The 18,283-nt window shown below is 38.3% G+C and overlaps 1 protein-coding gene across 17 annotated transcripts in view; it reads right to left on the reverse strand.

The window, feature by feature from the left end:
• The window catches only part of LOC123757974 (E3 ubiquitin-protein ligase TRIP12), a 188,053-nt gene that overhangs the window by 140,248 nt on the left and 29,522 nt on the right, over positions 1–18,283 (reverse strand). For 10 of the 17 annotated variants that reach the window (XM_069338831.1, XM_069338828.1, XM_069338835.1 and 7 more), the window contains one exon: positions 15,682–15,820. In XM_069338831.1, coding sequence (XP_069194932.1) covers positions 15,682–15,820 — 139 coding nt within the window. Of the gene's footprint in view, positions 1–7,272; positions 8,218–15,681; positions 15,821–18,283 lie in introns of all 17 variants that reach the window. The other 7 variants (XM_045742013.2, XM_069338825.1, XM_069338824.1 and 4 more) reach the window with 1 other exon arrangement.

The raw sequence follows: 18,283 nt of genomic DNA on the forward strand, positions 1-18,283 counted from the left end.
AACAACTTCTACAAGGCAGCTGACGCCCAAGCCACCGAGGCAAGTGCACTGGACACAGGCCCTGAACCTAGCTCCTCCAAGTCTTCCCCAAGCCAGTCCAAAGACAGCTCCAGCAGAGAAAAGAAGAGCAAGACCGAAGCTAAATGCCCACGGGCATACAAATCCTCAGCCACCAGACGCGCGGAAAGGGAGGGAACCTACACGTGAAGCAGCACTTGACCGATATCACAAGGAAGCACAGGGGCAAACAAGCACACATTGAGGTGCTCAAACTCACCCCCACAGGTAAACCTGAATGGCCGTAATCAACTCCCACCACTCAAGCGTGTGGGTCCGACAGAATGCATGCTACGCCCCCAACAAAAACAAAGGACAGTCTGCCAGCCAGGAAGACTTCGGCACCTCGTAATGCACCCAGTATGGAAAAAAAAAGGAGCTAAACTCAAATGAAGGCTCCATTAAGAGGTCTTGCAGGAGGTAAGCCGCTAGGGCCTCCCGCACCTCCCTCAACGGAATGCGAGAGTCCAAAAACCTCTGGAAGGAGGGAACAGAGGAACCCAGGGAGGAGTCAAATGCATATCAAACTCGTACAGGGAGAGGAGATGGGATAACCCCTCCCCCTGTAACAAGCCCCATGCCGAGGATACCAACACCCAAATGTGGTCAAACGTGGCCCAAGCCCCTCAGGTCAACTCCTCCCCCAGCCCTGGGATCCTTCATGTCAGGACCCGGGGCCAAGCCATCCTCCAAACCCTCTGCCTCTGGAGAAAAAGAAGAGCAAGGTTGAAGATTGAAGCGGGCCCGCTGATGTGACTCAAAAACCATGGCAGGAGGAACAGGCTCAAATGCCTCCACCGCCAATTCATATATTTGCCACGGTCTAATATACTCACATCAGCCCGGTATAGCTCTGGGGAGCTGAAGGGGCTCTCCACAGGAAAAAAAATCTAATGAGTAATATTTGATTCTCCATTTTTAAACAGCAAATACAGTATGACCTTAGTAACAGGCTATAAATGTTCTCTATACTGTATATTAAATATCAAGAAAACAAGAAGTACCCTACAAGGAATTGAATGCATATTAATTTGAAATAATTAAATTAATTACAAACTACACAAGGCTTCTGTCCTACACTCAGTTCTATTAACTTATTAATTTTTATCGATACAAATTCTGAATATTGCAATGTAGTTATAAACTAAGTTTTAAATTATATGCATTATTTAACAAAGCTCATTGAAAAAATAACTAACTTTTAGAATATAGGTACAACTGAATACATACGCACATGCCAGTACTGTACTTGTATGGAGTATTCAACCTAAAAATATGGTTATTAATATTCTAAAATACGGCAGTTTAAATTTTATGAAACAAAGCAATGAATAAGAAGCCTAAAAATAGCCAAACAAAATAATTGTGCCACTGAAATTTGTGCATAAAGCACACGAAACATTTTTCCTTGTACATATTAGTAAAGAAGTCCCTGTAGCGAGTGATCAATACAGTCTACACTAAATCAAGTATGTAATCTCTAGTTTGATTCCCGTGTAGGACAAGTTTTGGGCACACATGTTTCTTAACCTCTAATGACTCTGTTCAACTGCCAGTAAATAGGTACTTGTGACTTAGGCAACCATTGTGAATTGTGTTTAGAGAATAGGGAGACCCCACTAATTACATAACCCTACATTGGGTACAAAGTAGTACTTCTGTCTTCAGTAAACCATTTGAAGGTTACCTCTAATTGATATTTAGTACAATGATTTAAATAATTTACAAATAAATTTGTAAGCTCTTAAAACTACTAACGCTAGATAAATGTCACTAATTCCACCTTTATACAGTATATTTAACCACCGCACTGTGCACCTGGTTTCAGCAAAAACTTGATAGTGAAATTGTCTAGAATATTTCTGTTTTTATAAATGTTCAGAAAGTTAATGTCAAAATGTTTCCAAACTCAAGCATTTTCATTTCAAAACACAATGGGTGATGAAAACATTAAAAAACATTAAAATATAGCCCAATTAACCCTTAAACCGCACAATACATACATATACTATGGGAGTAACTGTCACGAAATTGCACACATCGTACATATACGAATTAGGGTCTAGCGCACTATTTTAAATGCCCCACGAGCGATAGGGGCAGCTATAGTCCAGCCACGGCCGATAGTAAACTATCGGCCTATCGGCCGTGGCTGGACTATAGCTGGACTATAGCATCTTAAAAATCGTGGGTAACATATCTGGGTGCGAGAGCCTCGGTACCGAGTGAGCAACCACGGCTGGCACATGTAGCATGAGCTAACAGCACTGCTGTTCAGCATGAGAACACAGCATCACCTAAAAATGTAACAAGTATATCTGAACCTATTATTTAGTGATGATCGTATTAGAGAAGAACCCTGACTGATAAAAATGACCAGGATTCTGATAATAGTAGGATTGTGGTGATAATTAGCACTGTGCTCTATGATGATGATGGGAGGTCTGTGATGGGAGTAGTAATGCTGAGGGAGGGAGGTGTCATCGTCTTCTAACTGTGGACACCCTTCATTGACTGGACTTGCCATACCAGCTTAGTGGTTCGCTATGGTAAACACAAATGTAGATACTTATACATAACATGTGTATAGTGTAATAACAGCAATAGGAGTATGTTTGGAGCAGCCATTTTGGTGAGGGAGGTGGCGTCGTCTGCATGACATGTCATGCTGTGTACTGGTGGCCACAGTACACAGTATGGTCTTTGGGCACCATACCAGCTTATTTCTAGTTACGGTGAATAAAACATGTATATACTTGTAGATATTTATATAATGTGTATACTGTATAGTGTAATACCACCACAAATGGTATTGTTGGACGAGAAATATTAGTGTCTCTGGCCTTGAACCAGTGAGGGCGGCAGCCACCAGCTGACTGTGTAGCTACGTCTCTTATTACCTGAACTCGCCATACAAGTTTAGTTGTGCAGTTATGGTGAATAAAACATGTAGATATTTACATATGTGTATATATATAGTGTAATAACATCACTAATGGTTCGAGGAGGAATGTTAGTGTGTTTGGCCTTGAACGAGTGAGGGAAGGGAGGGACCATTAGCAATGTAGTGACTTCTGTTATTGCCTGAACTCACCATACCAGTTTAGATGTACAGTTATGGTAAACAAAACATGTAGATACTTATATAACGTCTGTATATAGTGAATAAAAGCAAAAAAATATGGTGGGTGGAGAATGTTGTCGAGTGAGGAAGGGAGTGGCGGCTAGTGGCTGGTGTGGGGTGGCCACTCCTCATTGCTTTTTGACTCACCCAACTTAGTGGTTCGTTATGGTGACCAAAACATGCAGATAAAAGTACTTATATATAACCTGTGTATATAGTGTAATAACAGCAAAACTATTTGTTTATTGTTTTATGAACATAATTGAATTACTAATATGCACAACCATTTTGAGTATAGTGATGGTTCACACACTATATAAATGTCACACTACACACTATTGAATATTACCACAAAAAACTAAAAAAATAAACCACACACATTGAAATAATCAGGTAATAACATCTTGTTGCCAGACTCCCGCCTGACAACTCAGGAAGGAGCAGACTGCCTCCGACGCTTGCTCTGTCAACACTTTTTTTTTGGTAAACTTCCCTGCCCTATTGCAGCCAAAATATATTACCTACGATTCTTTCCTGTGATCGGTGAACACAAATGAACACTTTTATAAGATGAAAGACTTTGGAGGGGGGGGGGGGGAGGGGGTTGCACCTGGTGGTGTTGGGGGTCAAAAGCCCCTAGCAGTTTAATGGTTATTAAAAAAAAAAAAAGAGCACCTTAGGGCATTCTGCACAGTACAGTGGTTAAGAAACAATAAGACTGTTAGAATTATATAAATGTCTTTTTACTCTTTACTTCTAAAGTCAATTGTACAATATTAGTAAACAGCATTGGTCAGCAAGATTAAAACTTTCAATTTTTTTTAACTATCTGAAAATTAAGATAATTCTTTAAATTTCATATGATAATAGTGCAAATTTGAGTATGATGCATGCAGTATAGATCTTTGAAATACACTCAACTTTTAAATTGGCATCTAAAGTTAATATAACCACTAAACCTCACACAGTATCTCCATAAATTACTATTTGTGGAATCGAAGTCAAGATGCAGGAAAGGACTATTATTCAATTGCCACAATTTTCTAGAATTGGTGACCATGAACAGAGAAAATAAGAAAAAAAGGATTTTAAATATTGGCTAGTGATCAAATTGATAAGCCCCACGGACAATCTAAAATTTTCCACTAGATCAAACTTACAACCCTAGTAAACATTAAAAGGCCATTAAAAATAGTACGTAATTTTATTTTTATCAACACGTGAAAAAACATTCTATCAATTGCCTTAACCCTTAAACTGCGCAAAACATCATATGTCTTGAGTAACTGTCGATAAATTGCACACGACATCTTGTGTTGCTTTGGAGTAACGTGCAAGATTTAAAAGTCCCGCAGCTACACGGGGTTCACATCAACTTCCTCAGGGCTCTTGTAAACAGCTGCCATTTAAAAAAAAATTGTGGGCAACATTCCCGGGTGTGAGAGCCTCGGTACTGAGTGAACCACTAGGGCTGGCGCATGCAGCATGAGCTCACTGCACTGCTGTTCAGCTTATGACCACAGCATCACACAAAAAATGAACAAATATACATGTAACTGGTATTATTTAGCGATGATTGTACTACAGAAAACCCGACTGATGAAAATTACCAGGTTTCTGATAATAGTAGGATTGTTGGGATAATTTGTGCTATGCGTAGCATTATGGGAGTAGTAATGTTAAGGGAAGGAGAGCGGTAGCTTCGTCTGTCGAATCTGTGTGGCCACCTGTTACTGTCCGCACTCACCATACCAGCTTAGTGGTTCACTATGGTAAACACAAATGGTCAAGTAGCTGTGAAAGGCATGAACTTCCTGCTCTAAATCCATGTTGGCATGGATTGTAGAGGTCATTGGTTTCCATGAAACTAGTGACCTGACTCCTGATCACTCTCTCAAATACTTTTATTATATGGGACAATAGTGCAACTAGTCTATAATTCTTTAACAATGCTTTGCTACCTCCCTTGTGTATAGGGGCTATGTCTGCTGCTTTAAGCGCATCAGGTATCTCCCCCGTGTCCAAGCTCTTCCTCCACACTATACCAAGTGCCTGTGCTACTGGCACTTTGCATTTCTTTATAAATATTGAATTCCACGAGTCTGGACCCGGGGCTGAATGCATTGGCATATTGTCAATTTCTCTTTCATAATCTGCCACGCTCGTGCTGATATCAGTTATATTTACAGGGTTTTTTTCCCCTCTATTGTCATCCTCACATGCGATTTCTTGCCTTGAACCTTACCACTGGCTTTCTTGGGAGTCATGGCGAGATATATAATGACTTGTGCTTAAATGGCCAAAAATCCGACAAAAAAACTGTAAATCCTCGTGAAGAATTCGGGCGGAATAGTCACTGAGCGCGAGGCCCTGGTAAACCGAGGTGTGATCACCGTGCCACCACGCGCTAGGTCGGTCCATATGCATATCAACAAACTCGCAACCCGATGCAATGCTCATATCCCGATGCAAATTTTCTGAACAAATCGGGCTCGTAACCTGAAAAACTCGTCAACAGGGACATTCGTAACCCGAGGTTCCACTGTACTTATATACTGTATATAATGTGTATATATAGTATAATAGCAAAAGGAGTATGTTGGGAGAAGCCATTTTGGTGAGGGAGATGGCATCATCTGCATAACTTGTCATGCTGTGTACAGGGTGGCCACTGCTCTTTGGGCACCATACCAGCATAGTTCGTTATGGTGAACAAAACGTGTAGATACGTATAACGTGTGTGTAATAACACCACAAACAAAAACATGGTAAACATGGTTATGGTAAACAAAACATGCAGATACTTATATATAACCTGTGTACATAGTGTAATAACTATAAAATAATCTGTTTGTTGTTTTATGTACATAATTAATAATTGAGTCACTTATATGCTCACAATACTTTTGAGTATAGCAATGGTTCACACATTTTATTATATAAATATCACACTACACACTATTGAATAATATTACTGGAGAAAAAAATCAGACATTGAAATAATTAGATAATATCTTTGTAGCAACTCCCGCCTGACAGCTGTGGCGGAGCTGACCGCCTCTGATGATTACTGTCAACGCCTCAATTTTTCCAGACTTCCTCGACCTATTATGGGCAAAATATGACACCTACAATCCACCCCCCCCCCCCTCGTGATCAGGAACACAAATGAACACTTTTTTGGTGCCTGTCGGTGTTGAAGGCCATTCAGCCCCGAGCAGTTTAAGGGTTAACAAAAATGGAATCAAATAAATCTCAATCAGAAGTCTAGAACCACCTATTCCAGTTAAGGTATCTTATCTATTCTTGGCTCCAAAATTGGCAACATATCTTACTACTGTACTTACTACTACTTACTACTAAAGAAGACCTTCACAATTATTTTTTCCTGCGGGCTGTTCCAAGCAACACCCAGGTGGACCAAACTCTCAGAAGTCAAGCCTGGCCTCAGGCCGGGCTTGGAGAGTAGAAAAACTCCCAGAACCCCATCAACCAGGGATCAACCAGGTATTTTACCAAATGCCATATATCAGAACCCTGAGTGTTTAATAAAGTTTTCAAACATTTTTAACATTTTGACAGCCTAGCTAGATGCTTGAAGTGTAAATCATTGAGTAGTGGATTTGAAAAGTTTTAAATTAGGGAAACTACAAGAAATTCTCAAAAGGCATCAGCTGAGAGTAGTGAAAAAGTTAATTTGATTAAAAGGGGAAATGACTGGTGCATGTAATTGTTTGCTTTGCTTTACTTTGGAGAGAGTGCAGAATCACTGCCAACCACTACTTGCCCACATCTATAATAAACCACCTTATTTAACTAGTTAAAATGTTCATTTCACAGCCAGTCTCACCTCTGCTAAAAACAAGCTCCAACTGTCTGGAATACACCCAATGCATCAAAACAGTGAAGCTTATGTTACAAGTTCTGCAACATTCAATGACCATTGCAGCCAAATAATTAATGTTCTACAAGGTATTAGACAATATCTTACATTTCAATAAAACTACTACATATCTGTAAGTGAACTAGAAGATCATTTTATAATTGAATCTTGACCTAACTACAAACAAAATTCCAATACTGAAACTTACTCGAGGGCTGTCCCGATATCGAGGTGGTCATTTCTTCCTTTACCTTCCTGCGTACTGTGGCAGAATGTGTAACCATTTCCTCACGATTTACAGATCTTTTGGTATGGGATAGTCTGGTCATGGACAATGAAATTGGAATGCGACTTTTCTTGGCTTCAGGTTTAACATTATTTGAAGAATCGGGTTTCAGAGCAAATGATGTCAAAGCTTGTACATTACTCTGGTTTTGGAGTTTTTGGGTTGCTTTATAACCATTTTGTTTAGAAACACTCCTTGGCAATTGTTTTAAATTATTAGTATTCTTCATACTTCTTTCTTTAGGATGAACGGTTGAAATTTGTCCTATCAAGCCAGTCTGAGAGCTTGGACCTGCCACTTTATTTTGTTGGATCTTTTGACTAGTTGTCTGTAATGACTGACCAGTAGCTCCTTGTGTGTTTCTCCTGCCTGTCTTACCCACGTCTGATTTCTTGTCATTGGCAATTGACATTTTGTCAATTCTACTCTTTCCTCTTTGAGTCTCCTTTTTATTTGCATGACTATTTGAACAGCCATTCAAAGAACTGTATGTGTTGCTTTGACGTGTTTGAATGCTTCTTGAAGAAACCGGTCTTTTAATTTTTTTCTTAGTGTTAATTATGGCAGAGTTTGTTTCCGGAATTGTATGGGACACATCACATGACCAGAGATTTCCCTTTAATACAAATCTGCAATTTTGAATTTCTGATGATAGACTGCTTCCTTTAAGGCTCATTTTGCCTGTATTTGATGATGTACTAGCAAGCAAAGTCTCAATACCTTTCCCTGATGAAGTGCTGGACAGCATAGTCATTTTACAATTCCTTTTAAGACTTATTTTTAAATCCTTGCTACAGGCAAACTGACCAGCTTTTACATTGGACAGCTTATTCTTCTCAACAATACGAGATGATCTCCTTGGCGCAACTGAAGTTTCAAAGGTATTGATACAATTATTTTAAATTCACAACATTGCCTACATTTCAAATAAAACAATGCCACTTACTATATAGAAAAAACACAAATTATATACTGTATTCAAGATATACATTACAGTACAATACTGTATGCAGCATCAGTCAAGAAGACTTAACTACAACAAGCTGAAGTTTCCATTTTAAATTGCAGTAATGAACTGGTATATTTTTTAATTACAGTGTGAGGAAACAAATTATGTTGGTTGTGGTATAACAAATTCCAAATATATTAAAAATTTTGCAATATATTTAAAAAATATTCTGTCTAGCAATTTTTGCAAGTTCAAAAGAACTTGCAAGTCAACTTTTGGACAATGTTCAGTATTATTGGAACTACTGTAGTGATATTTAACCCCTGCACTGCACACATGTTTTTGGTAAAAATTTCATGGTGCAATTATGGACATTTGTTTTATTTTTATAAATGTTCACCTAATGGCTAATTAATGTCAAAATGTTTCCAAACGTGATCGTTTTCATTTTAAATCATTAAATCAAGTGATGAAAACATTAAAATATGTTTTAATAAATAAATTACATACACATATATATATACATGTATACGAACAAGTCTGAATGGTCCCCAGGCATACATGCAACTGAAAACTCTCACCCCAGAAATGACTCGAACCCATACTTCCAGGAGCACTTTGCAACTGGTGTACAGGTCGTGATGGTTGAGTGGATTAGGTGCCTTGTACCAACCTGTTCTCGCAAATTTAATAAGTCAATATTGACTTATTAGTTGCGTGCATAGGTGACATACTTAACATAATAGTTTCCCTTGAAAAGCTTCATAGAAAACACCGACCTTACCTAACCTACTTAGTATGTTAAGATAAGCATCTTATTGCTTCGTAATTACAATTATTACCTAACCTATACCTATAATAGGTTAAGTAACAATTGTAATTACGAAGCTATAAGATGCTTATTCTAACATACTAAGTAGGTTAGGTAAGGTCAGTGTTTTCTATGAAGCTTTTCAAGGGAAACTATTATGTTTAGTATGTCACCTATGCACGCAACTAATAAGTCAATATTGACTTATTAAATTTGCGAGAACGGGTTGCTTGTACACCAGTTGCAAAGTGCTCCTGGCAGTATGGGTTCAAGTCACTTCTGGGATGAGTTTTCAGTTTTATTTATTTATTTATTTAATATATATATATATATATATATATATATATATATATATATTTATTTTTATACTTGTATAATAAATAAATAAATAACCTTGAGGGCACTCTGCGCAGGCAAGTGGTTAAGATCAATGATTAACTCATGATACCTCCAACACCAAAATTTAGCTGGCAAATATGAACAAATATTCAAACATTAGGCTTAACTTCACAGTTTTAGCCAAACCTAAATGTCAAGCCAGTACAGACAGGTTGTAAGAACTACAATGCTCACCAACACTATAAAGGTGTTCTCTTGAGCACACAACCCCCCACCAATGAATGGTGGCAGTTAAAGAGCAGGAAAGTATAACTACGCATGGATCAGAGCCATGATAGTACAATTAAGTTTTTTGTCTTAATTTCTCCCATCTCTTGCACTCCACCCTCATTTCTTTGTAAACCCGAGTATTTACCTGCTATCGCTCCCCACCAGAAATTACTTCATACAAGTACAAAACTATCAAATATTCTTAAGGGACTAACATGTTTCTCAAAATGCCTTATGTAATGTGCTATGGATTATTTCCCTGGGTAAAGTTTAACTGTGCATCATTTTATAATACAGAAATCAGCTCATAATATACAAAAACAGCCAATAATAGTAGACCTCACTTTTACCTTCAATACATTACAGTAATTAACCATTCGTCCATTAACATTAACCCATTATGTAACATTACAATACTTTTTTGCAGTGACAAGAAATATTATATATCACTGAAATATTATTTGTAGGCCTTGCAACAGTAACTTTCTAGGCCTGATTAGGAATTTGGCATTAATAACAAGCCTAATAGCTTATAATAAACCACTTTGCTCAAACAAATTTTGTTCACTACATGACTGCTCTATTCACTATTAACATATATATCCCAAAAGGTCTAGTGCATGTAAAAGTTACAAAAAGCACTATAATATCTACTGTAGCAGTAACTTACTATGCAACTTGGTGGTGCAGAAAATTTGACCAAACAGTGCATGGCTAGTAACTTGTATTGGGAATTTAACTGTTAAATACATCTATAGAAAGCTTAACTCACCCACCAATGCTGCTTTATTGAGAAGAATTATTCCTTTGTTGGTTCTTAATTTTTTTTATAAACCTACAATGATGAACTATAATTATAATAATTACTCAAACTTAATACAATGGTCAGAAATAACAGTACTGCATTTTTAAATTAATTTTCCATATATTTCCCCACTTCACAAATACTGTGAACACACTATAGAACACGGGAGACTTGATCTTTGTAAAAACTTTCCAAGGCCACATACCATAAAATCAAATGAAAAGGTAATACGACAATACAATAAACATTTTTATGACAAAAGTTTCCTAGAGTCTAGGCAAGTAATATTCATCTACACTGAATATCCTGCAGTGACTGGGTTATAATGTGAAAAATAAATACTAGAATGTTCAAAATAACAAGGAAAAATATGGGTACTCTAATTACACCATCAGAAACCAATGAAATTTCCAAATATAAAAAGTAATTATAATAATAGTTGCCAATTAAGAGGCATCCCCAGGGTAGTATATTTGAGGATATGAGCAGACTATATAAATAATAAGAGAGAATTGTTGAAACGTGTTGATATAGGGAACATGGCTGAAAGACACACACATCACTGGGGAAAAGGGGGAGGGAAATGGTTGCGTGGCAAAAAAGCATGTTGGCATCAGCAGGGAGGAGTGGGGGCTGGGGCACAGTGAATGACAGCAAAGGTCAAGAGAGGATGGGAGGGTATAGGGGCGTTTAACCCTTAAACCGTGCACATTGTATATACTGTACTGTATACAATTTGAATAGCAGTCACCAAACTGCACACATCGTATATATACAATTTAGGGTGTCGCTCACGATTTAAATGTCCCGAAGCTACACAGGGTTCACATCAACTTCCTCAGGGCTCTAGTAACCAGATGCCATAAAAAAAAAAAACACACACAACTAAGAAGAAATCAATCGCATTGAAATAATTAGGTAATATCTTATCTGATGCTTATTGTCAATGCCTCCACTTTGCCAGAGATCCTCGTCCTATTACAGCCAAAATATATCACCTACGACAACCCCCCTGGTCATGGAATACGAACACTTTTGTTAGACAAAAATAATATATATTTCTTGCACACAGCGGTGTTAACAGCTATTAAGGCTGTAGCAGCTTAACCGTTAAGGGGAAAGCAACCAGCGGTTGAAGGCATGTCAGCATTTGAAGAGGATAATCACTCATCCCTACCTCCCACAACACAAAAAAAACACACACACACAACAGATGGCCAGAGACCAAAAGACAAAAATGGAATCGGTATAGGAAGAGGCCAAACCCCCAAACATACCAGCGATACAAAGATGCAAGAAACAACTATACGGCAGTAAGGAGAGCTGTAGAAAAATTTTGAAAAAGGTATAGAGGATAAATTGTAAAACAGAACCGGGCCTATTCTACAAATTCATAAACAACAAATTGCAGGTAAAGGATAATATCCAGAGGTTGAAAATGGGAAACATTCACAGAAAATGAAAAGGAAATGTGTGAAAAACTAAATGAAAAGTTTCAAAGTGTGTTTGTACAAGATGAAATCTTCAGAGAACCAGACAATAAGAATTCCAGAGAACAACAGAACGTATAGAGGTGTCTAGAGATGAAGTGGAAAATATGCTAAAGGAGCTCAGTAAGAACAAAGCAGTTGGCCCAGATGGAGTTTCACCAAAGGTTCTAAGAAAATGTGCATCCGAGCTCAGCATTCCACTTCACCAGATCTTTCAGGCATCCCTGTGTACAGGAATCGTAGCAGACGTGTGGAAACAGGCTAACATAGTTCCAATCTACAAAAGTGGCAGCAGGCAAGACCCCCTCAATTATAGACCTGTATCATTGACAAGTGTAATAGTGAAAGTATTGGAAAAACTAATCAAAACTAAATGGGTAGAACACCTGGAGAGAAATGATATAATATCAGACAGACAGTATGGTTTTCTATCTGGAAGATCCTGTGTATCAAATTTACTCAGTTTCTATGATCAAGCCACAGAGATATTACAGGAAAGAGATGGTTGGGTTGACTGCATCTATCTGGACCTAAAAAAAAGGCTTTCGACAGAGTTCCACATAAGAGGTTGTTCTGGAAACTGGAAAATATTGGAGGAGTGACAGGTACGCTTCTAACATGGATGAAAAATTTTCTGACTGATAGAAAAATGAGGGCTGTGATCAGAGGCAATGTATCGGACTGGAGAAATGTCACAAGTGGAGTACCACAGGGTTCAGTTCTTACACCAGTGATGTTTATTGTCTACATAAATGATCTACCAGTTGGTATACAGAATTATATGAACATGTTTGCTGATGATGCTAAGATAATAGGAAGGATAAGAAACTTTGATGATTGTCATGCCCTTCAAGAAGACCTGGACAAAATAAGTACATGGAGCACCACTTGGCAAATGGAATTTAATGTTAATAAATGCCATGTTATGGAATGTGGAATAGGAGAACATAGACCCCACACAACCTATATATTATGTGAGAAATCTTTAAAGAATTCTGATAAAGAAAGATCTAGGGGTGGTTCTAGGTAGAAAACTATCACCTAAGGACCACAAAGAATATTGTGCGAGGAGCCTATGCCAGGCTTTCTAACTTCAGAATTGCTTTTAAATACATGGATGGCGTTATACTAAAATTGTTCACGACTTTTGTTAGGCCAAAGCTAGAATATGCAGCAGTTGTGTGGTGCCCATATCTTAAGAAGCACATCAACAAACTGGAAAAGGTGCAAAGACATGCTACTAAGTGGCTCCCAGAACTGAAGGGCAAGAGCTACGAGGAGAGGTTAGAGGCATTAAATATGCCAAAACTAGAAGACAAGAAAAAGAGGTGATATGATCACTATATACAAAATAGTAACAGGAATTGATAAAATCGATAGGGAAGATTTCTTGAGACCTGGAACGTTAAGAACAAGAGGTCACAGATATAAACTAGCTAAACACAGATGCCGAAGAAATATAAGAAAATTCACTTTCGCAAACAGAGTGGTAAACGGTTGGAACAAGTTAGGGGAGTTAGGTGAGGTGGTGGTGGAGGCCAAGACAGTCAGTAGTTTCAAAGCGTTATATGACAGTGCTGGGAAGACGGGACACCACGAGCGTAGCTCTCATCCTGTAACTACACTTAGGTAATTACCAAAACAGATATGCAGACCTAGGAAACAGGGTTGGTTCAACAGAAATTGAGAGGGGGATAAATGGCCTCTGCAAAATAACATCACACATGCTGCTAATGTTAATGCCAATGACAGCACATCTACTGGTGACAATGTTGCAACACCCGGACCATCAGGTATGAGGCGGCCACTATTCACTTCACCTTCATTTGACTCAGAAGACAAGAGTCAGAAGCACCTAGTGGTGTTTCTGATAGGAAAAACCCAGTACATGTTTTGTGGATAATCCAGAACGTCTGAACAGGAACTTGTGCCATTCTCTAGTAAAGATACAGAAGCGTCCGAGGTGTCGTGTTTGCAAAATGTCTGGTAACAGGAGGGACACAAGGTGTAAGCGCAAGTCATGTGATGTGCTACTGTGTGCGGCACCATGCTACAGCAAATACCATCACAGAAACAATTCTGGGCTGATAAGCAGTAATGCCTGCCCATCATCCACTCCACCTATCAGAAACATGGATTGATCCTTCAGGAAATGTTTACCTGGAGCAGGTGGAGTGGATAAACCCAATGCTCAACCCATGTCATGCTCCACAAACACTGGATTGGCAAGTAAATTTTTTTTTTATATATATAGTGGTTTATACTTTATCATGTTGTATTGGCAATATTGTTTTTAAATTTCCCATTATATGCATATATCCATCTAAAGCATTCTATTAGGAACAATTTGATACCAAAATGTGCACCAACACGAAAATTTATGTTAACTACCAGAAAAAATACTAAACATTTGTGAGCAGGAATTTGGAGTGCAGTGGGTGGGCGAATGGGCGCTCCCTCTCGGGGAACGCGTGGCCCACTTTCATCTTGTCCGGGGGAGGAGCGTGACGCAGTTTTTTATATTATATGCATATACTCCTGTAGAGAATTCTATTGCAAACAAATCGATACCAAAATGAAAGACCTAGGACGAGAATTGAGGTGGCCAAAGTGAAAAGAGTGTACACATTTTGTTGCTCTTGCGTGCTCCCGGGTAACTCGCTCTCACTTTGTGTTTGCTGTGAGTGGTAAGTTGGGCTTTTGGAGTTTATATGCATTTAGTCCTGTAGATAATTCTATTGCAAACACATTGATACAGTACCAAATTGAAAAGACAAATTTGAAAAAAGTACACTTCTCAGTACTACCACTTGCTCCCGTGGAATGCCAGGACCACCTTGGGGTAGCGAAGCATTCGCTCGCCAAGAGCGTGAAGGTGATAATTATCACTATTGCACTTTGTCGACTCGTGCTTGTGTCCATTATTTTAAAATATTTGTTCATTTAAATTTTACCCGATCGATCTGGGAGTGGTTTCAAAATGAGCACCTTTAGACTGCGCACATTTTAATACCATAATGATGATTTAGTGTGACAATTGAAGTAAGAACACTGGAAAGATTATAAATACTTGTGCTCCAAAATTTAAAATACATTATGTTAAACTTCCATTTATTGGTCTATTACTATGGGACTAGTTTTAAAATACACGCCTTCAGATTACGAACAATTTGATGCCAAAATGAGACGTAACACGAGAATTGATATCAAACGAGTACACACATTAGGTTGCGGGTGTGCCAATTGGTGCTCGTTCATGGGTTACGGTAACATAAGAAATGTTAATTTTTGTTCCTTTTTGATAACCAGTTAATTTTGTAAAATAAAAATGTGGGGTGGGGGGAGTAAATAAAAAATGGATCCTTCTAATCGAATTTATCCTTTCAAGCTAATCTGACTGGAGGTGGGACACCCCAACCCCTGGCTTCTCGCCTTGACCCTCTCCTCTCTATCACTTCAAAATATTATCTGGCAATCATTTTTATCAAGGCCACCAACATTTGGACAACTAGATACTATGAGTGATAACTCAAGTTTTTATAATGAGTAGCTATACATTTATGCACTGTACAGTTAAAACCAAAGAAAACTAATCTGCATCCTATCCTGAAATTAAGCTAGCTATGAAATAATATTACAACCCATCTGCAATTTGACTGGGACTTACCCTGGTTGCGAGTGGGTGTGCTGGGTGCGTTGGCGGCCAGGCTGGCAGCTGAGTGGCTCCGGCTCTCTACGTGACTGCTCCGACGCTGACGCTTGCTTGCCGGGCTCTCCAAGCCACAATCGGCACAATCACCACTATCCTGAAATTGAAGCACAGTACGTATTTAATACATGTGTTATCACAAATACAGACACTAGCTGCAATCAAATTCATTCCTAAAAAAATGGTAATTTTCAACAGTTTACAAGTTATTGGTTAACCAGGGCAAGGACATCAATGTTGCCAACTGAAAATACTATTTGAAATCCACCATTATAAATAATTAAACTTTCTTCATTAATTTAACAAATAAAAGGCCTATTTGTCATGAAGCATTTATGCATCCACTTAAACTTGTATATCTTTCCTTAATCATGGTGGCTGTCTTTGTACATTAAAATTTTTACTTCGCAACCCAAGGGTGTTATTGTCAAAGAACCTAGTAGCACTTTGGAGATCAAATTTCTCCTAATAATTTGAGCTCCAAAGTACAGTACATTTAGGGTGTTAGGCAACCACCTTGCATTGCAGTTTCAAAGCTTTTAAATATTTAAATAAATAGAGACAATGCTGCCACAATTGAGGATAGATGTACAGGTATCTTAAGTACACATGTAAAGGCTTCAATCCTGGTCCTTGCAAACTAATGGGAGCACTCCTGCGAATTATTTTAGTCTTTGCCATGCATGTGATTTATAAGTATTCTGCAATTTTTGGGGTCTACCCTTTTTAATTTACAATTTTAAAAAGTTCAATAAACAATTATCCTCACCAACCGCTCCCACATTATAACAATCAAATGGAGGACACTGCCACCACCAGACAACCATTTTGAGATGTAAGATTTGAGTCAAGGAGTAAAGCAATGCATCGACAGCAGTTGAGCAATGCACTCAAAAGCAATGCATTCTGCTGTTCTGGCTAACATCAGAACTGCCTTCAGAAACCTGTGTAAGGAATCCTTCAGAACCATGTATACCACATGCAAGGCCAATCCTGAAGTATGCAGCCCTATCATGGAGCCCAGACCTTATCAAGCACAAGATGAAGCTGGAAAAAGTTTAGAGGTATGCCACTGGGTTAATCCCAGAACTAAGAAGCATGAATTATGAGGAAAGGCTGCATGAACTGCACCTCATCACTGGAAGACAGAAGAGCTTGGGATGACAAGATCATCACATACAAAATTCTCTCGGGAATTGACGGGTAGACAAGAATGGATTATTTAACACGGGTGGTACACACACAAGGGGGGACAGGTGGCAGAGTACTCAAATAAGCCACAGAGATGTTAGAAAGAACTTTTTCAATGTCAGTAGTTAGCAAATGGAATGCACTAGGAAGTGATGTGGTGGAGGCTGACTCCATACACAGTTTCAAGTGTAGATATGATATAGCTTAAGAAACCCAGGCATCTTAACACCACATTCAAATTCATATTCAAAAAGTGACACCCCTAGTGTCAGCACCTGCATCAGAGGAGCTTGAGGATATTTCACAATTCCTAAGTATTGTAGTACAGGTTGATAATGAGTGGTGTCCCAAGGAACAAAAGTGTAGTGCTTTGGAAAAATAGGCAAGATAACACGAATATGCAGAATGAAGTAAAAAATAGGACAAGAAAAAGTGACCCTAGTGTGTACAGTACAGACAACATTCAAGATGGACACCAGCAAGAAGGAATTACAAGAGAGCTAGATTTTGGGGGTTTTAATGAAGAAAGCATTGATATAAGCAGTCTACACAACAAATTGACAAAATTAGATATTATAGTGAACTATCATGTAGAAATAATCAGCAAATTGAAAGAAAGTAATGATCCTTTGAATAGCAAAGTTTTAGGTCTTGAGGGTTTAGTGAAAGACTTGTGCAAGGACAAAAATCAATTGGAAACAAATTGCAAAGCCATGGAAAAGGAAAATAAACTTAAAAAAAAAAAAGCTTTGGAAGAAGTTAAAGCAAATTTAAACTTAAATGAATATGATAGGTTAGACAAGGAAATTCAACAGGAAAAACAGCTTTTGTCAGTACAGATGGAGGAAGTTACACAAGAAATAGAACAGTGCAAGAAAGATATGCAACTCACCTATGCACAAGTGGCCAAGAAAGAAAAAATAGAAGCAGTAAAGGAAGTCAAACACTGCAGCAACCAGGATAAAACACACATTAGGCTGGAAGTCAGAAAGGAACTGGCATCAAATCCTAAATAGGTGCAAAACACAGTAGATCGAAGTAAGTCTGATAATTTTTGGTTGCAAAGAAAAGGACATAACATCTAGGTCAGAAAGAGCTGTAGAATAAGAGATAGTAGTAGATAAAATTGTTGGCCGCGTGGAAGGTCTTACTACCATCGAGAATGTCTGCGAATACAGGAGGATTGGAAAGTACGTAAAAGGAAAAGATTGACCTTTGAGGATCACCCTAAATGATGCCAAACAGATGGAAGAAGTAGTAAGTAATGCTAGAAAATTACAAAGTGATGAGGTAGGGAAAGTATGGTCGTTAAGACGAGATCATTAAAAAAAAAACAGAGAAACTGAAACAACCTCACCGAGGCGAGGAT

This window comes from Procambarus clarkii, chromosome 40 (assembly GCF_040958095.1).
Source record: "Procambarus clarkii isolate CNS0578487 chromosome 40, FALCON_Pclarkii_2.0, whole genome shotgun sequence".
NCBI lineage: Eukaryota > Metazoa > Arthropoda > Malacostraca > Decapoda > Cambaridae > Procambarus > Procambarus clarkii.